Consider the following 20358-nt stretch of genomic DNA (forward strand, 5'->3'; position numbering starts at 1 on the left):
ATATATATAAAGTACACGATAGGTGTCAAAATTTCTAAAAACATATACATATCACAAAAAATATTTATAAAACGTTTGTTAAAAAAACTTTATTTTGTGCTTATGTGCCTATGTGTCGCTGAAATCGATTTTGATGCAATTATGATATGAGGCTGGCTAAAAAATTCGGGGTAGTCTAGATTCGATGAATACTATTGTCTATTTCAGTTATAAACATTGTTTTTCTTTGTTTTCTAATTATAATTAATAGCTGCATCTGAGAGGAATATTTGGAGCCAAAAAATTAAATAAATGATTTTTTATAACTATTTGGTTCAAAAGAGAACTTGATATAATTATCAAGTCAAAGGATTGATAGTATCTATGTAGTTCTATGTATCACTCACTCTATGTAGTTCGCACAGGTGTAGCTTAAATCGATGATGCTTTTATCACATGAGGTGAGTTAAAAAAATTCTGTGTAGCCTATATTTAATTTATATTATTTTCTATTTCGGCAATAGGCTTCTCTCTCTCTTTTGTTTTCGATTTATTATTAATTGCTGCGTTTGAAGAAGCCATTTGACTTACATTTTAATAGTTCTTATAATTTTTTTTCAAAAGAGAGCCTCGTTATTATCAAGTGAAAGGAAAGGTGTTAAAAATTTTAAAAACATATGCATAAGCTAAAATGTTTTTATAAAACATTTTTAATTTTTTTTAATATTTTGTCCTTGTCCTTTATATAATTAGCAATGGATGAATGAGAAACTGCAGGGGTAAAAGCTACGACAATGAGTTAAATATGTTTTGAATTTATAAAGATGTTCAAGCGAGAATCAGCCGTTTTTATCCTAGAGCATTTTTCTACCCTTGTGGTGTCATTGTTTGAATATTGCTGTTGGTGATACTGCAGCGTCATCAGTAAATAGTGTATCATTATTTGGGATTATTTAGTGCCTGTTCATTTTATTTAGTGCTTTTTCAAAAAGGCGGAAGATAATAAAAAAACATGTTTAACACATGATTCTAAAAGAAATTTGGAAACGTGATAAGAAAGTCAGGTAGAATGCGTGAAGTCCGTGCGATATCATATAAAAGAAGTAATTTCTGCCTTAAATGAACTTTCAGCTGAAACTGATGATCCTAAAATTTGGTCTGAAGATCTTTGGAACTTCTAATGTCTGATTTTTCGGTTGTAGTTATTCTTATTACATGGTATGAAATGCTCTCAGAAGTAAATATAAGCTTGTCCATGCAATCAAAGGTTTTTTTAAATTTAATTATAAGCTGCCGTTATTTATATATTTATTTTTTAAGTGCAGGGAAAGTGTATTAAATAAAGTTTAGGTATATGCAAAAGAGATTTGTGAATAGCTCGCAATCAAACCAGTCGAGTTTAAAAGCGATAAACGATCTAAGAAAAGAAGGAAGCTATATGACTATTTACGAATTAGATCATGATATTTCTTCTAATAGCAAGTCTGAGTTTTTATTTAAAAAAGAAGGAATTTTTCCCTTATTAGATAATGCAGTAACTTTGTTTCATGATCAATTCACTTCATTAAAGAATTATACCGCAATGTGGAAGTTACTGCACAAAATAAAAGCTTTCCGAGATAGGGAAGAACTTTTAAAGGAATGTTTAGCGTTGAAGAATTATTTAAATGTTGGAGAAGGTGAAAGTGACATTATTGGAGAAGAACTCTGTGAAGAAATATCAAATTAGACACTTCTTATCGGAAGAAAATACATGACCAATTGATCTTATAAAGTTCATTCATATGAACAACTTAAAATATAATTTTCCTAACTTGTGGCAAAGTTTAAAAATTTTATTAACAATCACAGTATGTGTAGGAAGTGGTGAAGGATTTTTTAGCAACTTAAATTCTATAAAAATCTGTTTAAGGAGTACATTGACTCAAAAAAGACAAAAATCTTTGGCAATAATTTCAATCGAAAATGAAACCGCCATAGCAATCGATTTCGAAGATTCGATAAAATTATTTTCGCATGCTAAAGCGCGAAAAAATAAATTTCAATGATTATGCTTGTCATAACAGATTATGCTGATTTAAATCATTACCTGTAATAAATATTTATTCAAGAATACTTGAGATGGTATTCACGTTAATTAAATTAACGGCTTTGATTTCTTACCTTGAATGCGTTAATTACTATTTATCTTTTTCCTATTTTCTTAAATCAACATTAAGGATTGATACATATTTTATAATTTTCGTGTTGAAATATTGTTACTTGAAATATAAAAAGCAATTTTCTACAGCGTTATAGCTACACATGCGAGACAATTCGAGATAAAAAGTTATTTTTTAAATTTATATTCCTTTTCCAAAATTGAATTAAGGGCGCAGGAACGTCTTCCGCCGGCGCTGCACTTCATTATGCACTTCATCATCCGCTCTATCCTCTGAGCAACCTCAGCCAGTTAAAGATTTTTGTTTATTTTTACTTTAATTGTTTAATTGACAGTCTATCGTGCATTGTAAACTTTGATAGATAAAACTTGATAATCAATGAATGCATATTAATTAATAAAAAAATATGAAAGGAAACTTACTTTAAAATAAAATGTATGCAAAATAACTTAAAATTTGCTCATAAAACTTTGCAGAAACTGTAATTAAATAGTTCAAAACCATGACCTAAAGGAAGATTTTGTATTGGCTTTTAAAACAGAAATATTTAAATAGATGATGAGGATTTCGCAATTCTTTACAAACTTTATGCTTCTTTTAGACATTCACGAAGAATTGTAAGACATCTTTAATAGAATCTTTATAATAGAACATTAACATTGAAATTTAAACTTACTTTCGATTCCTTCAAAGGCGTGAATATCTATAGACGTAATGAGATTTCTTTCTAAATCGAGCGAGTTCAACAAATGAAGTGACATGAATGCCCTGGTTGGCAAAATCTGAACTCGGTTGTTGGCTAAATCTAAAACATCCAGTGAGTCTCCTCCCATGTTGGCAAACTCTTCTGGCAATAATGCTTCTATTTGATTTTCGTGCAATTGTAGTCTTTGCAGAAGGGATAGATTCTTGAGAGGCCTGGATGGCACGGCAGTCAACTGGTTGGCTCCAAGATTTATTCGTGTCAGGTTCCAACCAATTCCGACAAATGCCAAATTGTCGATGAATTTAATTCGATTACCATAAAGCGAAAGCCTCAATAACGAATGTAAACCCTAAAAAAATAAAGACAATGTGAACAGACTAGATAAATATTTCATACATAATAATTTGAAATTTATTATATTATATTATATTATATTATATTATATTATATTATATTACATTATATCATATCATATCATATCATATCATATCATATCATATCATATCATATCATATCATATCAATCATATCTTCTATTCTATTCTATTAATGTCACGTGCTTATGTAACGTAAACTAAAAACTAAGCATTCTCGTAACAGCCCTCTGGGAGCCAGAAGTTCTTGAAGCTCCAGAATTTGGTGACTAATAGTAAGATAGTGACATGGAGTGTAGAATATTGCGCAACGAGTATTTATTTTACATTTATTTTATTATATTACATTACTACTTTTTTCATGAAATAAATTCAATTTCAACTCTTTCTAATCATTATTAAATTTAATAAGTTTTCAATTTTTGACTAGTAGCTTAATTTAAATTTAAAAATATTATTGCTACTTACAACAGCAATCATATAAAGCAATGAGATGCTCTAAATAAAATTTTTCTACTTTTTATTTATTTATTTTTCTACAATATTAGCTGTAACTTGTCTAAGATTGATTCATTAGACAAATTTTAATAATTAAATTTTCCTTTCAATTATTTATTTTTTCGATGATAGTAGCAGTAATTTGTCTAGTGTTGAATCATGAGACAGTCTTCAAGAAATATTTGGTGCTGCCATCTACAAGCGAAAGCTTTGAATTTAATATTGAGTTATACATTTCTTGTCTTACTTTATTAACATTTTATCAATGTCTTAGAAAGCAACTCAAACGTAACTTATGTACCAGAAAAAAATAGTTTTAAAAATGAGTTTTTAGTTTTCTGCTAATACATAATATAGCAAATATAAGATTGTTTATATTTTATACTGCCAATTATTAGCTACTATATACTATTAATAAAACCAAAAACCTATACGAATTAAAAATATCCCTTTAAATATATTGTAATATCTGTCAATGCGAATTGTTAATTATAATTTTTTGGACAGTTATTGATAAAATAGCGATTATTCTCCTTTTGTACAGTATATAGTAATGTAATTATTACCAATAGAAGAGCATTTTGCCTACAATACCATACACAAAAACTTATTTTTTTGAAATAAATATAATTTCTTACTTCGGAAATCGAATTTTATCTAGAGACATTTTAACTAGAGACAAAAAACTAAGTTTCAACATATGTTAAAACTTAGTTTTTTGCTTCAAATTTCAGTATTGTAACTAATATTTTGGAGTTCAAAAAACTCACGTTAAAACTGACCATCAATCGAAAATAGCAATAATTTCAATGATGAATTTGAAATACTTGTTTCGTTTTCAGAAAAAAAGTCCATAACTACAGCTAAATGCAAAATTTCTTTTACATAGGTGACCGTTCTATGATACGAAGTTTTTATATAATTAAACTCAGAGTGATTTTAAAATGCAATTAAATTCATTTTTATGCTTCAACATTCCCATCATCATTTTTGAATTTCATCATATTTGTTCCAGATATAAATAGTAATAGTAAAATATAATGCAATAGTAATAGTATATTAAGTTTAATAATATTTCTGTGTACGAAAAACTAAACTATTTTTGGTGAATTCTGAATGTTAATCATCTGAAATGTCAAAAATGGGCTAAGAGCAATAAAGCAATTTGAAATAGAAACATACTTTTATTAAATATCATTAAAACTTTGATAGAAAACGAAATTAATGAGCTAGATAAGTAATTAAAAAATTTTAATGATTTTGGTATAATTACAACAAAATATGGTTTTGAATTGCGTGATAAAATTTGACAACTGCTGTAAAATTTGGTAGCTTTAGTTTTATAATGATATCTTAGAGTACGGCATAAAAACCATTTTTTTCTGTTAAATTTATTAAATTTATTCAGTTTATTATAAATTCTCAGTTCTGTATTTTTAAACAAATGTGTCTTAATAAGAATTTTAATTCTGAAAACCAGAATTTTCGGTAAACCGTTACCTTATAAACGGAAAAATTAAAAAAATGAATGATTTAAATATTTTTCTTTGGTTTTATTAACCAGAATTATGTATGTATATATATTATTTTATTTTATTATTGGTCATGTTATAATCACACAGTACGGTAATTTTACCAGAATGTTTTTCTCCCTATGTTAAACTTTCCTAAACCATGCATGAAGAATTCAGGACAAAAATAATTAAATTCGTAACTAAAATTAAATTGTAATTAAACTGTAAATCAATTGTAATTAAATTAAAAATTGTAATTTAAACTATTGTAATTAAAACCAAAATTGCAATAAATGAATAAATAAAAATTAAAGTAAATATGATACTAAGAAGTAATTTTTTCGTGTAATATATGAAATATGTTTATGTGTAATAAAAGAATACAAGTAAAAAGCATTAAAAACTGTAACATCGTGAACATAATAAATAACATTTTCGTTTCAGAAAGCATCTTAATAAATAAGTCAATAATAAATTTTTAGTATCTTAAATAAATAATGTAATTGTTAGTCAATATCTATGTTTAATTATTTGTAATAAGTACATGCAGTTTTTGAACTAAGAATTTTTAAAAAAAACTCATTTATAGTATATGCATTCTATTTAACTTGATCTTTCTTCATGTATTCTATTTAACTTATGTTGAATAAAATTTAAAAGTCAGTGGTATACAAAGTTAGCTAACGAAGTAAGTTGAGTAAATATTCGAGTTTCCGTATTTTTTGAATTATATTCCGTATTTTTTGAATATTCGAGTTTCCGTATTTATTAAGTATATGTAGCTAATGTTATTAATAAATTACTTACTCATATAACAATTTAAGCGAGAATAAAAAATCAATCTGTTTTGTTATTGTTTTGTTATAAGCTCATTTGTATTTGATTTCTAAGGAGACTTCATTCCTTAATTCTTAATGAGATGGCAATAAGATTTAATTATGTTTTATCAAATACCAGTAATATTATTTGCTTGTGAAAATGATTGTCTCGCTGGAGGACGTTATCATGTTCAAATAACTTAACTAATTTGAATTTAGAATATCAATCACTGTAGCAGAATCATTAAATAATATCATATCTCTCTTAAATTGAAATATAAACTAGATTCGAGAAATTCTTTTTAAAAGGAATTCAGAAAATGAAATTCCTGCTTTTTATGGGAATATCCCATATGTATACACCGAAGAGCCATTACATTATGACCAACCTGCTAATGATATGTAGGACCACCTTTAGCCCTCAAAACTGCTAGCACCCGCCATGGCATTGATTCCACAAGGTGCTGATAGCTAGTCTGAGGTATCTGGAACCAAGCGCTCACCAACTGGTCCTGCAATTCCCTCACATTGCGAGGGGGTAGCATGGCAGCACGAATTTGGTTTTCCAAGTAGGACCACAAATGCTCTATTGGATTAAGGTCAGGTGAATTTGGGGGCCAAGATATGACTTGAAAGTCACTGGAATGTTCCTCGACGATTCGACCCTTATGACATGGTGCTTTATCTTGTTGGTAAACACAATCCCCCGCAAGAAAAACTGTTGCCATGAATGGGTGAACCTGGTCTGAAACTATGTTCAAGTAGCTTACAGACGTCAGGGATTGCTCTATGAGGATTATGGATCCTAATGTGCCCCATGAAAACATTGTTCCTGGGCGAGTAATCATGAAAACCTGGGCGAGTCCATTGTTATAGATGGAGGATGGTCATAATGTAATGGCTCTTCGGTGTATATGGTGGTCCAGCACTGTTATAAATTTCTCGTAAAAAATTGATATTCGAACAATTTATTTGATATTTTACCATATTTAAGCAAAACAGTAAAATGAGCATAAATAAGACGATAATCAAACTGTTAACTGCAAGAAAACTGCTTATTAGCTGCTTTCACCTAATATGGTTAAACAACCAGAATTTTCTCGAATTAACTAAACCCACCTAATGAAGCCACTTAGTTCCTAGTAGCTGGGTGCGTATTATAGAGGAGATGGCTAATCTGTCAATTTCATGACTGAAAGAACGGGGGTTCGAGTTCCAGTGTTGATATATTCCACTGTTGACATAGTGTTTTCTCATTCTCTTCTACACATCAAGAGTTTCCAGTGTCGAACTCTTTCCAAACTGTAATCCTGGATTATTCACTCATACTTGACAGCACCTTAGAGTTGCTTAACACAGAAACGTCTAGTATTTCCCAGCTCTTAAGATAGGTGAAACAACCAGATAAACTAATTAAATCACATCCTACGGATAATTTGATCAAACACAACTCAACTACAGCCTAACTAAAATGCCTTGTACCTAACAAAAAGTATAGCTCTAATATCCAGTTAAATTTCCTTTCTATGGTTTTGAAACCATGCTAATTTTAAATGGTTAAAAACCGTATAGTTTTGTATTGATGGTTTTTTAACCATACTATTTGCAGAAAGTAAAATTGTGTTTTTTACCGTAAATTTCACGGTTAAATTGGATGCACAGAATGCTGCCGGTTATTTTACAGTAATTTTAATGAACATTTTAACAGTGTGACGGGACACCCTTATATATCAATTTCTTTTCTCGTTATGTTATGCATAAATATACCACAGAAATTAATGAAGCCTCTTTTTTACCATCATAAACAATTTTCTTTTAAGTTAATTAGCAAATAAATTCAACTTCGTATTTGGTCATCTTTTATCCCTAAATAAAATTTCGCATAAAACAATGAATTTCATTATTTGAATAAAATAATGATTACAGCAAAAATTCTTATTTACAGCTGTATAAAAACATTTAATTCTCATTTACTTATCGTAATTTTTTAAATATTAAAATTAATTTTCATGTATTATAAGCATAAATTGATTGATTTACTTAGTAATAAATATTTTATCACAAAATCAAAAACTTGATGTCAAATCAAGTAAGTTTTCATCCTAATATGTAGCTGTAGTTTCGCGCGAATTGTTTGCATTATATCATGTTCAATAAAAGAATTGTTTAACAGCTCATTTATACAAATTATCCTACCTGTCAATTAACCTAATCTTTTGAATTGCGAAACAAAGTAGTAATTAGAAACAACAGTAAAAAGAAAAGTTCTTTCATTTATCATATTGGAACAAAACTTTCCATTTTAGAATGTTCGTTAAATTTCTAATATCATACTTCGAATTTTTTCACTGATTACTTTTTTTTTATGTCGCAAACTTTGTATCAAACACCTTGAGGAAAATAAAGTTTTAAAGTGAGTGAATATTTAATAAAGGAAAATCCGGCAGATTACAAAGCATTTTGAAAGTTTCAAAACTTGGTCTGTTAATAATTTTATCTCTGAGAAGCTAAATTTTTAATCTGGCTACGAAATTTTCGCTCTTTAATTTTTTCATTATTTGTTTAATTTAATAATTAGAACTTAAAAAAATAAAGTAAATATAATAAATTAAAAAATTATATAAATAATTATTTAAATAATTATATTAATAAATATTGTTGAACATTTCATGAAAAAAAATTGACACAATCTTCAAATAAATTTTTAAGTTCAAATAAGTTTATATATATATATNTATATATATATATATATATATATATATATATATATATATATATATATATATATATATATATATATATATATATATATATATATATATATATATATATATATATATATATATATATATATATATATATATATATATATATATATATATATATATATATATATATATATATATATATATATATATATATATATATATATATATATATATATATATATATATATATATATATATATATATATATATATATATATATATATATATATATATATATATATATATATATATATATATATATATATATATATATATATATATATATATATATATATATATATATATATATATATATATATATATATATATATATATATATATATATATATATATATATATATATATATATATATATATATATATATATATATATATATATATATATATATATATATATATATATATATATATATATATATATATATATATATATATATATATATATATATATATATATATATATATATATATATATATATATATATATATATATATATATATATATATATATATATATATATATATATATATATATATATATATATATATATATATATATATATATATATATATATATATATATATATATATATATATATATATATATATATATATATATATATATATATATATATAACCGTATATATATATATATATATATATATATATATATATAAATTTCCAGGGAAAATTACGGTATAAAGTATTGGCACTTTAGATGCACCATTCGTAAAATTCATTTTATCCTAAAGTCTATTTTTACCATAAGACATAATACAGTAATTTTTACACTAATATTTATTTAATTAGAGGGATTTTATGGTAACGATTACTGTAAAAATTACGGTGTATCCAATTTTTTTTCTTAAAATGTTCCACTGGTGAATATGGATTTTACGGTAAAAAGTACCAGCACCCTGAGTACCGGTACTTTTTACCGGAATTTTATAAGGAATTTTTCACCGTGCGTAATAGACTATTTAAATGTCTTTACTTTTTAATAAACATGCAAGTGAAGTTCATGTAATTTTAAGAGTTGGAATAATATTGTAGAAACATGTTCATTTTAGCCAAAAAATGAACATTTTAAAATCCTGTGTGAAAAGAAAAAAAAAGTCTTTAAAATTAATTCCATTAATTTGGCAACTGCTAAAACACATTTTCCCATCTATTACTCCATTTCCGATATCTCTCATCATTATATTTAAATATAAGCTAGCTTTTAAAAAATAAAACTTTAAGTGTCTATTATAACAGCATTTTTTTTACTATTATGATTATTAAGTGAACATAGAAATTATCGCATTCTGTCATCTGTACACTAATTGTTTGAAATTTGAACTTATAGTACTTTAAAACAATTTGATTTTTTAATTTTCCATACTTGTTTAAATTTCAGAAATTATTTGCTATGTAAAAAATAAATTTAACTTTTCATCAAGATAAAAAAAAATCTTACTTTGAAGGCTTCAGCGTGCAGGATTTCTAATCTGTTGTAATTGAAGTTCAGAGAGACCAAAACTGATAGATTTTCAATGGCTCGGCTAGGTATTCGTTCAAATTCATTTTGTGCCAAATCTAATGTTTCAAGCCTGGCTGCAATACCCGTAAAAGCGTTTTCATCTATTGAAGTGAGATTACAGTGCAGTGCAATGAAATGACGAACATCCAAACCCAGCAAGATTTGGGACGGTAAATTGACGAGACGGTTGTTGCGGAATTTCAGGTACCAAATTCCCTGTTTGGTTTGAGCTATACTAGCCATAGCTTCTCTGAGCTGTTCGGCATTAGCCTTCTCGCACGATATGTCCAATCCTCTTGATTTCTCTTGACAAATGCAAGGTTTAATTTGTGCTCTGGTAGGGCATCCGTATCTGCCAGCATCACAAGTGCTCAGGACTAAAATGAAGATTAGAATTCGTTTATGCATTGCTTCTAATGAACAAGCCTCATGGTAAACATCTGAAAGAAAGGAACAAGAACTTTAAACTACAATGAGCACAACGCAATTTATTCTAAATTTCTAAACAGTGCACGGAGAAAAAATTCTGGTAAAATTATCGTACTGTTATGAATTTTCTGGTAAAAAAAAAACAATAATTCATAAACTGTTAAATTTCAAAGTGGAACTGTAAATTAAAATTCTTAAATTTAAATTTTATAAAAAATTTCAGGGATAATTTATAATAAAAAAGATTGAGAGCTTGAGCTTATAGATAATTTCAACAAATCAAAACTAACATAAAAAACGTTTAGAATTGCATACAGTATCATTATAAAGAATAACTGGAAAATTTAAAAGTTAAAAAAAATTATTTAAATGAAAGAATTTAAACAATTTATAAAATTGTATGTCAATCTTCTTGCTCGAAGAAAGAAAATTCTATTAAAATTACAGCACTGTATGGTAAGTGACATTTCTGGTAAAAAAGAAATCATAATTCTGGAGAATGAAGCCAAAATATACGGAATATTGCTTCAGTTTCTTGGGATTATTTATTCAAAATATATGATAATTTTATTATTCATTTGGGGATTTTTCTATTCATATGGTAACGGTTCACCGGAAATTCTGCTTTTAAAAGTTATAGTTATATAATATAAAAGTTATTATCACACATTTAGTAAAATATACAAAATTGAAAAGTAAGTTTAACCGAGCAAATTGTTTTTATGCCATGCTCTAAGGTATCATGATAAAAGTAACAAATTTTTCCACATTTATTAAATTTTATCACAGATTATAAAACTATATTTTACGTTAATTTCACCAAAATCACTATTAAAGCGTTTTAGTTAAAATTACCGAGCTTTTTGGTTTTCCCATAGCACAAGAAACACTGAAAATTTTACCATATTCAGGTAATACTTTTTTTTATATCATACTTTTTTTCTCCCGTGTAATTATTAACCACATTTATTAAATTTTACTTACATTAATTATTTAAAATTTTTTTTTAAAAAAAAGTATTTTTCTGAAATACGAAGACTATTTTAATTTCAAAATTATTAAAAACTAATTATTAAATAATTATTTACTAAAAAAAGTAGATAACTAAGATTTTTTTTCCTCAAAAATATGTCCTTGGATAAGGAAAGTTAATTTATAAAAACAAATAAATAAACATCAATAGAAACAAAAAAATAAATAAAAATAATTCTTTTTTTTAAATAGATACAGGTTTCAAATAATATTTAGTTTTTTGGTTCTTAATTGTACAATTTTATTTTAAAAACTGCTCCTTACCTTTTGAATGACTTTACATAGCAATAAGGCAAACAAAAACATTAAAACAACTGTGGCAATTATTTAATCTTAAATAAATAACCGAAAACATAGTAAAAACTTTCAATCATTTTAATAGTGCTTAAAATTTTTAATTACCTTAATCCCAAAAATTACTCAAACTCATTCATACCTCGTAATATTCTTAGTTGAAACATATCTCCTGAGACAGGAAAATGATGATAATGCAACGTAGTATAGACGTGGAGGAACAACTGTTTAGTCAAACGCAACTTCCTTATTAACTGGCGGCAGTTAATACTCGCACCCACAAATTGTATATTTTTGACTTCGGAAAAGCCATGTCTTTTTCAAACTTAACTTTGTGAGCTAATTGTAATCGTTAAAACTGTATGAGAGCCTCCAAATTTTGTTTTCTACAAAACAATTTTTAAGATTTTCTGCCCCAAGTTTTAAAATATGGAGATTTTTCTATTTAAATATAAATTAATAAGATTAATAAGGTATAAATTAATAAGAATAAGATTTCCAATTTTTAAGATTTTCTACCCCGAGTTTTAAAATATGGAGATTTTTCTATTTAAATATAAATTAATAAGATTAATAAGATATAAATTAATAAGAATAAGATTTCTAATTTTTAAGATTTTCTGCCCCGAGTTTTAAAATATGAAGATTTCTCTATTTAAATATAAATTAAAAATTTAAAATCTTATTCTTATTAATTTATATCTTATTAATCTTATTAAGATTTTCTGCCCCGAGTTTTAAACTATGGAGATTTTTCTATTTAAATATAAATTAATAAGATTAATAAGGTATAAATTAATAAGAATAAGATTTCCAATTTTTAAGATTTTATGCCCCGAGTTTTAAAATATGGAGACTTTTCTATTTAAATATAAATTAATAAGATATAAATGAATAAGAATAAGATATAAATTAATAAGAATAAAATTTTAAATTTTTAAGATTTTCTGCCCCGAGTTTTAAAATATGGAGATTTTTCTATTTAAATATAAATTAATAAGATATAAATTAATAAGAATAAGATTTCCAATTTTTAAGATTTTCTGCCCCGAGTTTTAAAATATGGAGATTTTTCTATTTAAATATAAATTAATAAGATTAATAAGGTATAAATTAATAAGAATAAGATTTCCAATTTTTAAGATTTTCTGCCCCGAGTTTTAAAATATGGAGATTTTTCTATTTAAATATAAATTAATAAGATTAATAAGATATAAATTAATAAGAATAAGATTTCCAATTTTTAAGATTTTCTGCCCCGAGTTTTAAAATATGGAGAATTTTCTACTTAAATATAAATTAATAAGATTAATAAGGTATAAATTAATAAGAATAAGATTTCCAATTTTTAAGACTTTCTGCCCTGAGTTTTAAAATATGGAGATTTTTCTATTAAAATATTAAATTAATAAGTAAATGATATATAATAACAATAGATATCAATAATCTCAGTTGTCCAACTATGCATACCTTGTTTCAATCAACTGTAATATTCTAAAGGATCCGGAACACGAAAAAACTTAAAATGGAGAGATGTTTTTCACTTATGTTTTTACGCACAAAATACTTATAATTTCGGAACAATTAATTCTATAAATTTGATTTTGGCTTTATTTAATTAACAGTACAAAAATGCGAAAGAAACCACAATTCACTTTTTGAGATATTAAGGTCAAGATCATAAAAAGCTATGGCTACAAAAATGAGACTTTTTATGTATGAAACTTTTATAACTCTTTTTTAGTACTATATTAGTCTTGTTGACTTGGATTTGATATCATTCAATGAAACGAAAAAATACAAGGAAAAATGGTTTCTTACTTGTCTATGTAGAAATTTCAGAAAAGTAAATAGGAATAATCAATAATTGCACTTTCTTTAATACTTCATACATTCTAATACCTAAAAACTTCTGAATTATTAATTTTTATCAACTTTATTACGGTATCGTTTGATTCCTTGTAAAAATTACAACTTATCCCTTGCCTAGATAATAATGTTTATGTTTCCCCTTCAACCTCCTCAACCCCCTCCCCACATTAAATTCAATATATTCAATTATCCTGGAGAGAAAGCAAACTTCAGGTTTCAATATTGGGTCTAAACCAAAACTTTTAAAGCTACAACCAGTTTTGCCTTAACTATTTTTGTATTGAAATTTTTTTTTCTTTTATTATACGGTAACTGACCTGATTTAAAAAATTAAGTCTTTTTGAGATCATTCTGAAATTTTCAGTTTAAAAGTTTTGGAATCGAATAAATCAATGTTGACTCTACATTTCTTGAGTGAGTAATCATTTTATTTAATTTCATAACCGTCGTTGAGCAGCCGACCCAATTTTGGGTTTACGACTCCGATGGTCAACTCTGCAGCATCGTCATTTTGAACCCAACCCAGAAAACAAGGGAACTCCAAGATCAAGTATTGGAAGAAATTTGCCTTCGTGGAGGACACTAACCCGAAATTGAGTTATATGGAGAGGAAAAACTCTCCACGATTAGCCTGATGGCAAGGGGACTCTAACCCATGATTCGTCTACCACTGAGGATATTTTTGAGTCAGCTCCGTAGACAGTGCGAGCCGGGTTCGGAATTCGTATCGACTAGTCATCGATGGAATTCGAACTCAGTTCACCTGAGGTGACCATTAGAAGGTTCTTTCTCCGGGCAATCACGGCTCTAAGTAATCATTTTGCGTATGTAAGATTTAAGTAGAGATCAAATTGAAAGCCAATTTTTGCCTATTAATACGAAGAACACAGGATAAGTTAAAAATTTTGCCTTACAAAATGTAATAATAAAAAAATGTGGGAATGTGTATGTTTTTTAAGCACCATTTAGTAATTTTGAAAACAGTATTCTAAATATACAAATTGAAAACATAATTCTGAGAGCTTTTTTTTAAACTTTTGATAATTTTAAAGTTTTAAGTAAATTTTATTATTGATTTCAGTATGCAATGGATTTGTGTATACAATGTATAATGCATGCGTACCTGTTATCTTTATATGTAATGCGTATCATGGACACGTCTACCACGTGTTAGCCATATTAGCTCTAAATGAACGTGATACGAGTTTGTAAATTTGATCATTGTCAGGTAAACTTGGTATGTACTGTTAAAATGTATGTACTGTTAAATTGGTATGTACTGTTAAAATCCTTTTAATATATTATATGCACTATAAGAAATTCCGGATCAAATTACTGTACAGGGTACCGGCACTTTAGATGCATCATCCGTAAAATTCATTTTTTACCGTAAAATATTATACCGTACATTTTACAGTAATATTTATTTATTTAGAGTGATTTAACGGTAATTATTACTGTAAAACTTAGGGTAATATATTTTTTTGTTCGGTAGTCTGTTCCAGTAAAAATAGATATTTCGGTAAGAAGTACCTGCTGGTAATTTTTACAGTAATTTGAGCTGGAATTTTTTACAGTGTGGATTTAACAGGGAATAGTATTTATATGTTATTGGATTGTTTAAATAAAAACAGAATTGAGTTAAGTGTCATAAATACAAAACTTTAACTTCCTACACAAAAACAAATTATACTGACATTTCAATATTTTTCTTTATGTCAAACTTTGTATTTACTTTTAATAAAATAAATTTTTCCCATGAAATCTACCAAAAATTTTAATCACCCTTTTTTATTTAAAATGTTTCGCTTATTTAATATGCTTATCTTTGTTAAGTAGCTGCCCCAAACTCATAAGCATATAATTCTTAATAAGTACATTTAATACGATAACAAAACATTTCTTTTAAAATATATTTACCTTTTATTGTATTTTATTTCAATATTAGCTTTTCGACAGTATATTAAGCTTAATTGTGAATAAAAAAAACTGGAATGCGGACATTGACATCAAGTTACAAAACCCACACTGAATGTAAAAAGATTATTCCTGACAAACAAAATTCAAAAATGAAAGTCATTAAGGTGTTACAATTTAAGAAAAAAAATATTAATTGGATAAAAAAAGGATTAATTTAACAGAAAAAAACCCCTTCAAAAAGTATTATAATCAAAAATGAAAATCAATTTAATGAAGATTATGCCTTGTCTTCAATTTAATCCCCAAAATAGGGGAAATAAGTTTATGCTATAAGTTTTTGGCAAGAAGCTTAATTTTATCTTTTCTGAACTTGGGATGTCATCACTTAAATCAAGCGAAAAAAAAGATGGTAATATTTTTCTTACTTTCTTTTTTTTACATTTTAATGATTGATATTTAAGGAAAAAAAAGAAAGAATATGCATAATCCTTTTTTAATTGAAGGTGATTTTTGGTAATGAACAAATATTTACCTTTTATTTTTTCTTTAAATTTAAAATATTTCAGACACCTAGAAGTCAGAAAAATTCTTTTTTCTCCTAAAAGAGCAGCTTTATGTTTAGTTGTCGAACAAATATATTTGTTTGTTGTTTTGACATCATGGGGGTTATGGCCCAATAAAACTGACAAAGCCAGATAAAATTTTATATCTTAGTATTGCTGACTCAGTATTTTCTTTGACATCAACGGCGATAAATTGCAATTAGGCACGGATGATGGTAGCTTTTTTTTATCAATAATATTTTGGACGAGGACACTTTTCTGGCGATATATTTTAAATTGTGAAACAAATGAAACATATCTAAAATTAAAAAAATAAATCTTTGTATTTCTTTAACAATTATTTATGTATTTGCTTTAAATATATGGACGTATACACTGTTCGAATTTTCAGTCTGAAATTGTGGTAAAATAAAGGGCAGTAGTCTGTCAATCCAACTAACCGTAAAATTTACGGTAAAGAGAATTTTTTACCTTTTCGGTTTTGAAACAGTTTGCAACTAGTATGGTTAAAAAGTACGAATACTAAAGTATACGGTTTTTTAACCATTTGCAATTAGCGTGGTTTCAAAACCATAAAAAAGTAATTTCACTGTACATTGGAGCTTGGCTTTTCGTTAGATAATTGGTTTTAGAGTTAGATTGAGGTGCAGTTGTGTTTCATCAAGAGGAAATATTGTGTTGTCAACTCGGGACTTTGAACTCGGTCTGTTGGTCATGAGATTGACAGATTAGTTCCTTCGGCTGTAACATATTGCTAGCTGCTAAGAACTAAGTGGTTTCATTAAGTGGATCTAGTTGGTGTGATAAAATTCTGGTTTACTAACCGTATTGGATGAAGACTGTTAATAAACGGCTCTTCTCATAGTTAACAGTTCGAATACTATCTCATTTCTGATTATTTGACTGTTTTGTTTGAATACAGTGAAATAATAATAATTAAACAATTGGCTATTTAATCATTTTTCGAGCAATTTCCAACGATGTAAATTCTCTTCTTTAAAATTGTGCTTAGAATCAGAGAACAGAATCAGCAAAAGGCCAAAGTCGTATCCAGAAAAAAAAAATACTGTGCAGAATAATAACGCACGGCAAAAGTGAAGCTTTATTTAGTTGATGAGAAATAATTGTTAAATTATTCCGTACATGCAGTTATGCTCTAATATAATACCAGTGAAAAGTTAAAAAATTTTTTTGTTGATATGAAAACACTTTATTTTTATCTCTCTATGTAACTTGAAAATATTGCATAGATTATTGTTTTGAAGGTTGAAGAAGTAAATTGCTCAATTTTAGCCGAAAACTCAATAGTTTAAACATTCTAAATCAACATTAACGTTGAAAATCTTTCCGAACTATGATATAAATTCAATTTACTACTTATTAACATAATCCCTTTTTCTAATTATTTAATGATCAGCACAGTTATTAATTCTTTCTCTGTAATCTGGCATAGTCAGCATTTCTTCTTTAGTTTTTCTTTGTTTTCAATTACTTTTTTTTTCTATGGTATTTCCCTAATTCTATCTGATCATGACAATCTTTTATTTTATGAAATGACTCTGAAAATATAGAAATTGAACCACAATTATTACGCACACAGCATCAAATCTCATTATTTCTTAAAACTTGCCTTCAATGAAAAGCACACAGCCTCACAACATATTTTTGCAGATATTCAGTAAATATGCATCCGTACTTCAATTGAGCATAGTGCTATAAAGCAACCAAATTATAGTAATATTTTTTAATAATCCTTTTATTTGAAACGTTAAACTTCTTAAAAATTTATCACTTTATAATATTGAAATATTGAGCTTAATAATTTAAAAACTAAAGTTTAAAGAATTTTCTTACAATTCTTGATTTAACTTTTCTATGAAAGAAAAATCGCGGCGTAGGCAATATATAAATATTTACTTTTCCGGAAAGTACAAACATTTATTTACTTTCTATAGCTTTTGTAAATATCTTCCTTTTGGATATATATTTTTTTTAAATGTAAATTTCACGACAAATAAAAAAATAAAATTGCTTAATCAGCTTTCATTATTCTTTTATGAAGAATGAAGAGAATGAAGAAATGAGTTTCTTAACAGAAATGAGTTTCTTAAGGAAATTTCATCCAAATCAAAACAATTATCCAAATCAGGAAATTAGGTGACTAACCAAGTCCGATTAGATAAATAATTATCCACCACTTTTAAATTATTGGTCTGATGAAATCAAATGCTATAATTTAAATTTTCTTATATATTTTGATAATCAGTTAATGAACGACCAATCTAAATGTTTATCAAAACTTTATGTCATCAGCTAAGCACATTTTAACGGTGGAATTACTTTTTTTTTTATAGAGAACGAACAAGTTATTGCTTTGAAAAAAATTGAAAGCTGATTATATCAAGTAAAAGACCCAGATGAATTATTTGCTGCAGTTTTCAAAATGTAATAATTTAATTGCAAATACTTTTATGTCTCGAACATTTCTTACATAAAATCAAAGTCAAGTAAAAAATCCAGATGAATTGCTCGCAAAATTTTGAAAAAACATAACTGATTATAAATACGTTTAGATCTCAATACTGATTGTTCTTGCTCTACGTATGTTGCCCTATGAATATTTATAGAGTATGATTTATACCATAATTTTTTTTTTAACTAAAGCGTTTTCTATAAAAGTCAACTAATTAAACATTTTATAAATATTTAAACATAATATCGAATTAGATTTAAGACGTAACGTTAAAATTTGATGTAGAGAAGTTTTTTTTCAATAGTTTAAGTGTAAACTCATTATTTATGAATGAGGAAATTTTTTTTTTAAAATATAGAAATAAACGATTAAAATAAACGATTAAGATGGGATAGTTGAGAAAGTTTAATTTAAACTTAAAACTTATTTGAACTGAAACTGACTTACCTCTTATACTTTTCCTATCAAAATATAAAATCTGCTCTTAAAACTAACATTTTATAGATATCTACGATATCCGAAGAAATACTATTTTCAAGAAACTTTTTTATAAGATAAAGGAAGCTTTAAGCGAGTATAGATAAATATCACAGATATTGGGGAGATACAAAAAATTCCAAATACTTCAAGATTTTCACATTTCTTATAAAAATAAAAAAATAAATTACATAGCGAAATATATATATGTAGGGAAAAAACATTAATAGCAAAAAAATTAAATATTTTGATTCTATACTGTTTCAAAGTAATTAAAAAAAATGAAAAAAAAATATTGTAAATTTTTAATTTGAACAAATTACTTCGATTATTATATTTATAATGATTTTATCGCAATTATTTTTTAAATTATTTTCTTCTCATTGTTATTTATATACATTTGTTGTATTTTAATAATATGATTCTGTGACGTTCAAATTTATAAATTCAAATAATGTATGACGAATCATTAATTATGTGCTTCAATTATTTAAAAATATAGTCATTGCACGGATAAAAAAATATCTTATGAAATTACTATATCGTACAGCAATGACATTTCTTGTTATAAAACCCATTAATTCTGGTCAATTAATTCAAAATATGTAACCATTTATACCATTTGGTAATTTTTTATTCATATGGTAATGGAATTCTGATTTTTGAAATTGCAATTCCTATTACCACACATTTAGCAAAAAATACAAAACTGAAAGGTAATATGAATTGAATAAAAAGTTTTTATGCCGTTCTTTAAGGCAGCGGTTCCCAATTTTTTTCGTCAACGGATCCCTATTTTTTAGGCAGTGACCAATTTTTTTAATAAAGTTCTTTTAAAAATTTATTGCGAACATTATAACTCACTAAAGACTATTTTTAAAATATTTAATTAGAGAAATGAGAAGATTTTTCATCGTTTTATGATTAACAATCTTAA

General features: G+C 26.1%; 1 protein-coding gene across 5 annotated transcripts in view; it reads right to left on the minus strand.

The window, feature by feature from the left end:
* The window catches only part of LOC107453327 (leucine-rich repeat-containing protein let-4), a 157996-nt gene that overhangs the window by 12511 nt on the left and 125127 nt on the right, over positions 1 to 20358 (minus strand). For 2 of the 5 annotated variants that reach the window (XM_016070105.3, XM_071177506.1), the window contains exons 3-4: positions 10299 to 10801; positions 2818 to 3196 (exon numbers count right to left, since the gene is read on the minus strand). In XM_016070105.3, the coding sequence (XP_015925591.2) occupies positions 2818 to 3196; positions 10299 to 10769 (850 nt within the window). In that variant the 5' untranslated portion in view covers positions 10770 to 10801. Of the gene's footprint in view, positions 1 to 2817; positions 3197 to 10298; positions 10802 to 12086; positions 12361 to 20358 lie in introns of those variants that run through there. The other 3 variants (XM_016070103.3, XM_016070102.3, XM_016070104.3) reach the window with 3 other exon arrangements.

The sequence above is a fragment of the Parasteatoda tepidariorum genome, chromosome 2, assembly GCF_043381705.1.
Source record: "Parasteatoda tepidariorum isolate YZ-2023 chromosome 2, CAS_Ptep_4.0, whole genome shotgun sequence".
NCBI classification, from domain to species: domain Eukaryota; kingdom Metazoa; phylum Arthropoda; class Arachnida; order Araneae; family Theridiidae; genus Parasteatoda; species Parasteatoda tepidariorum.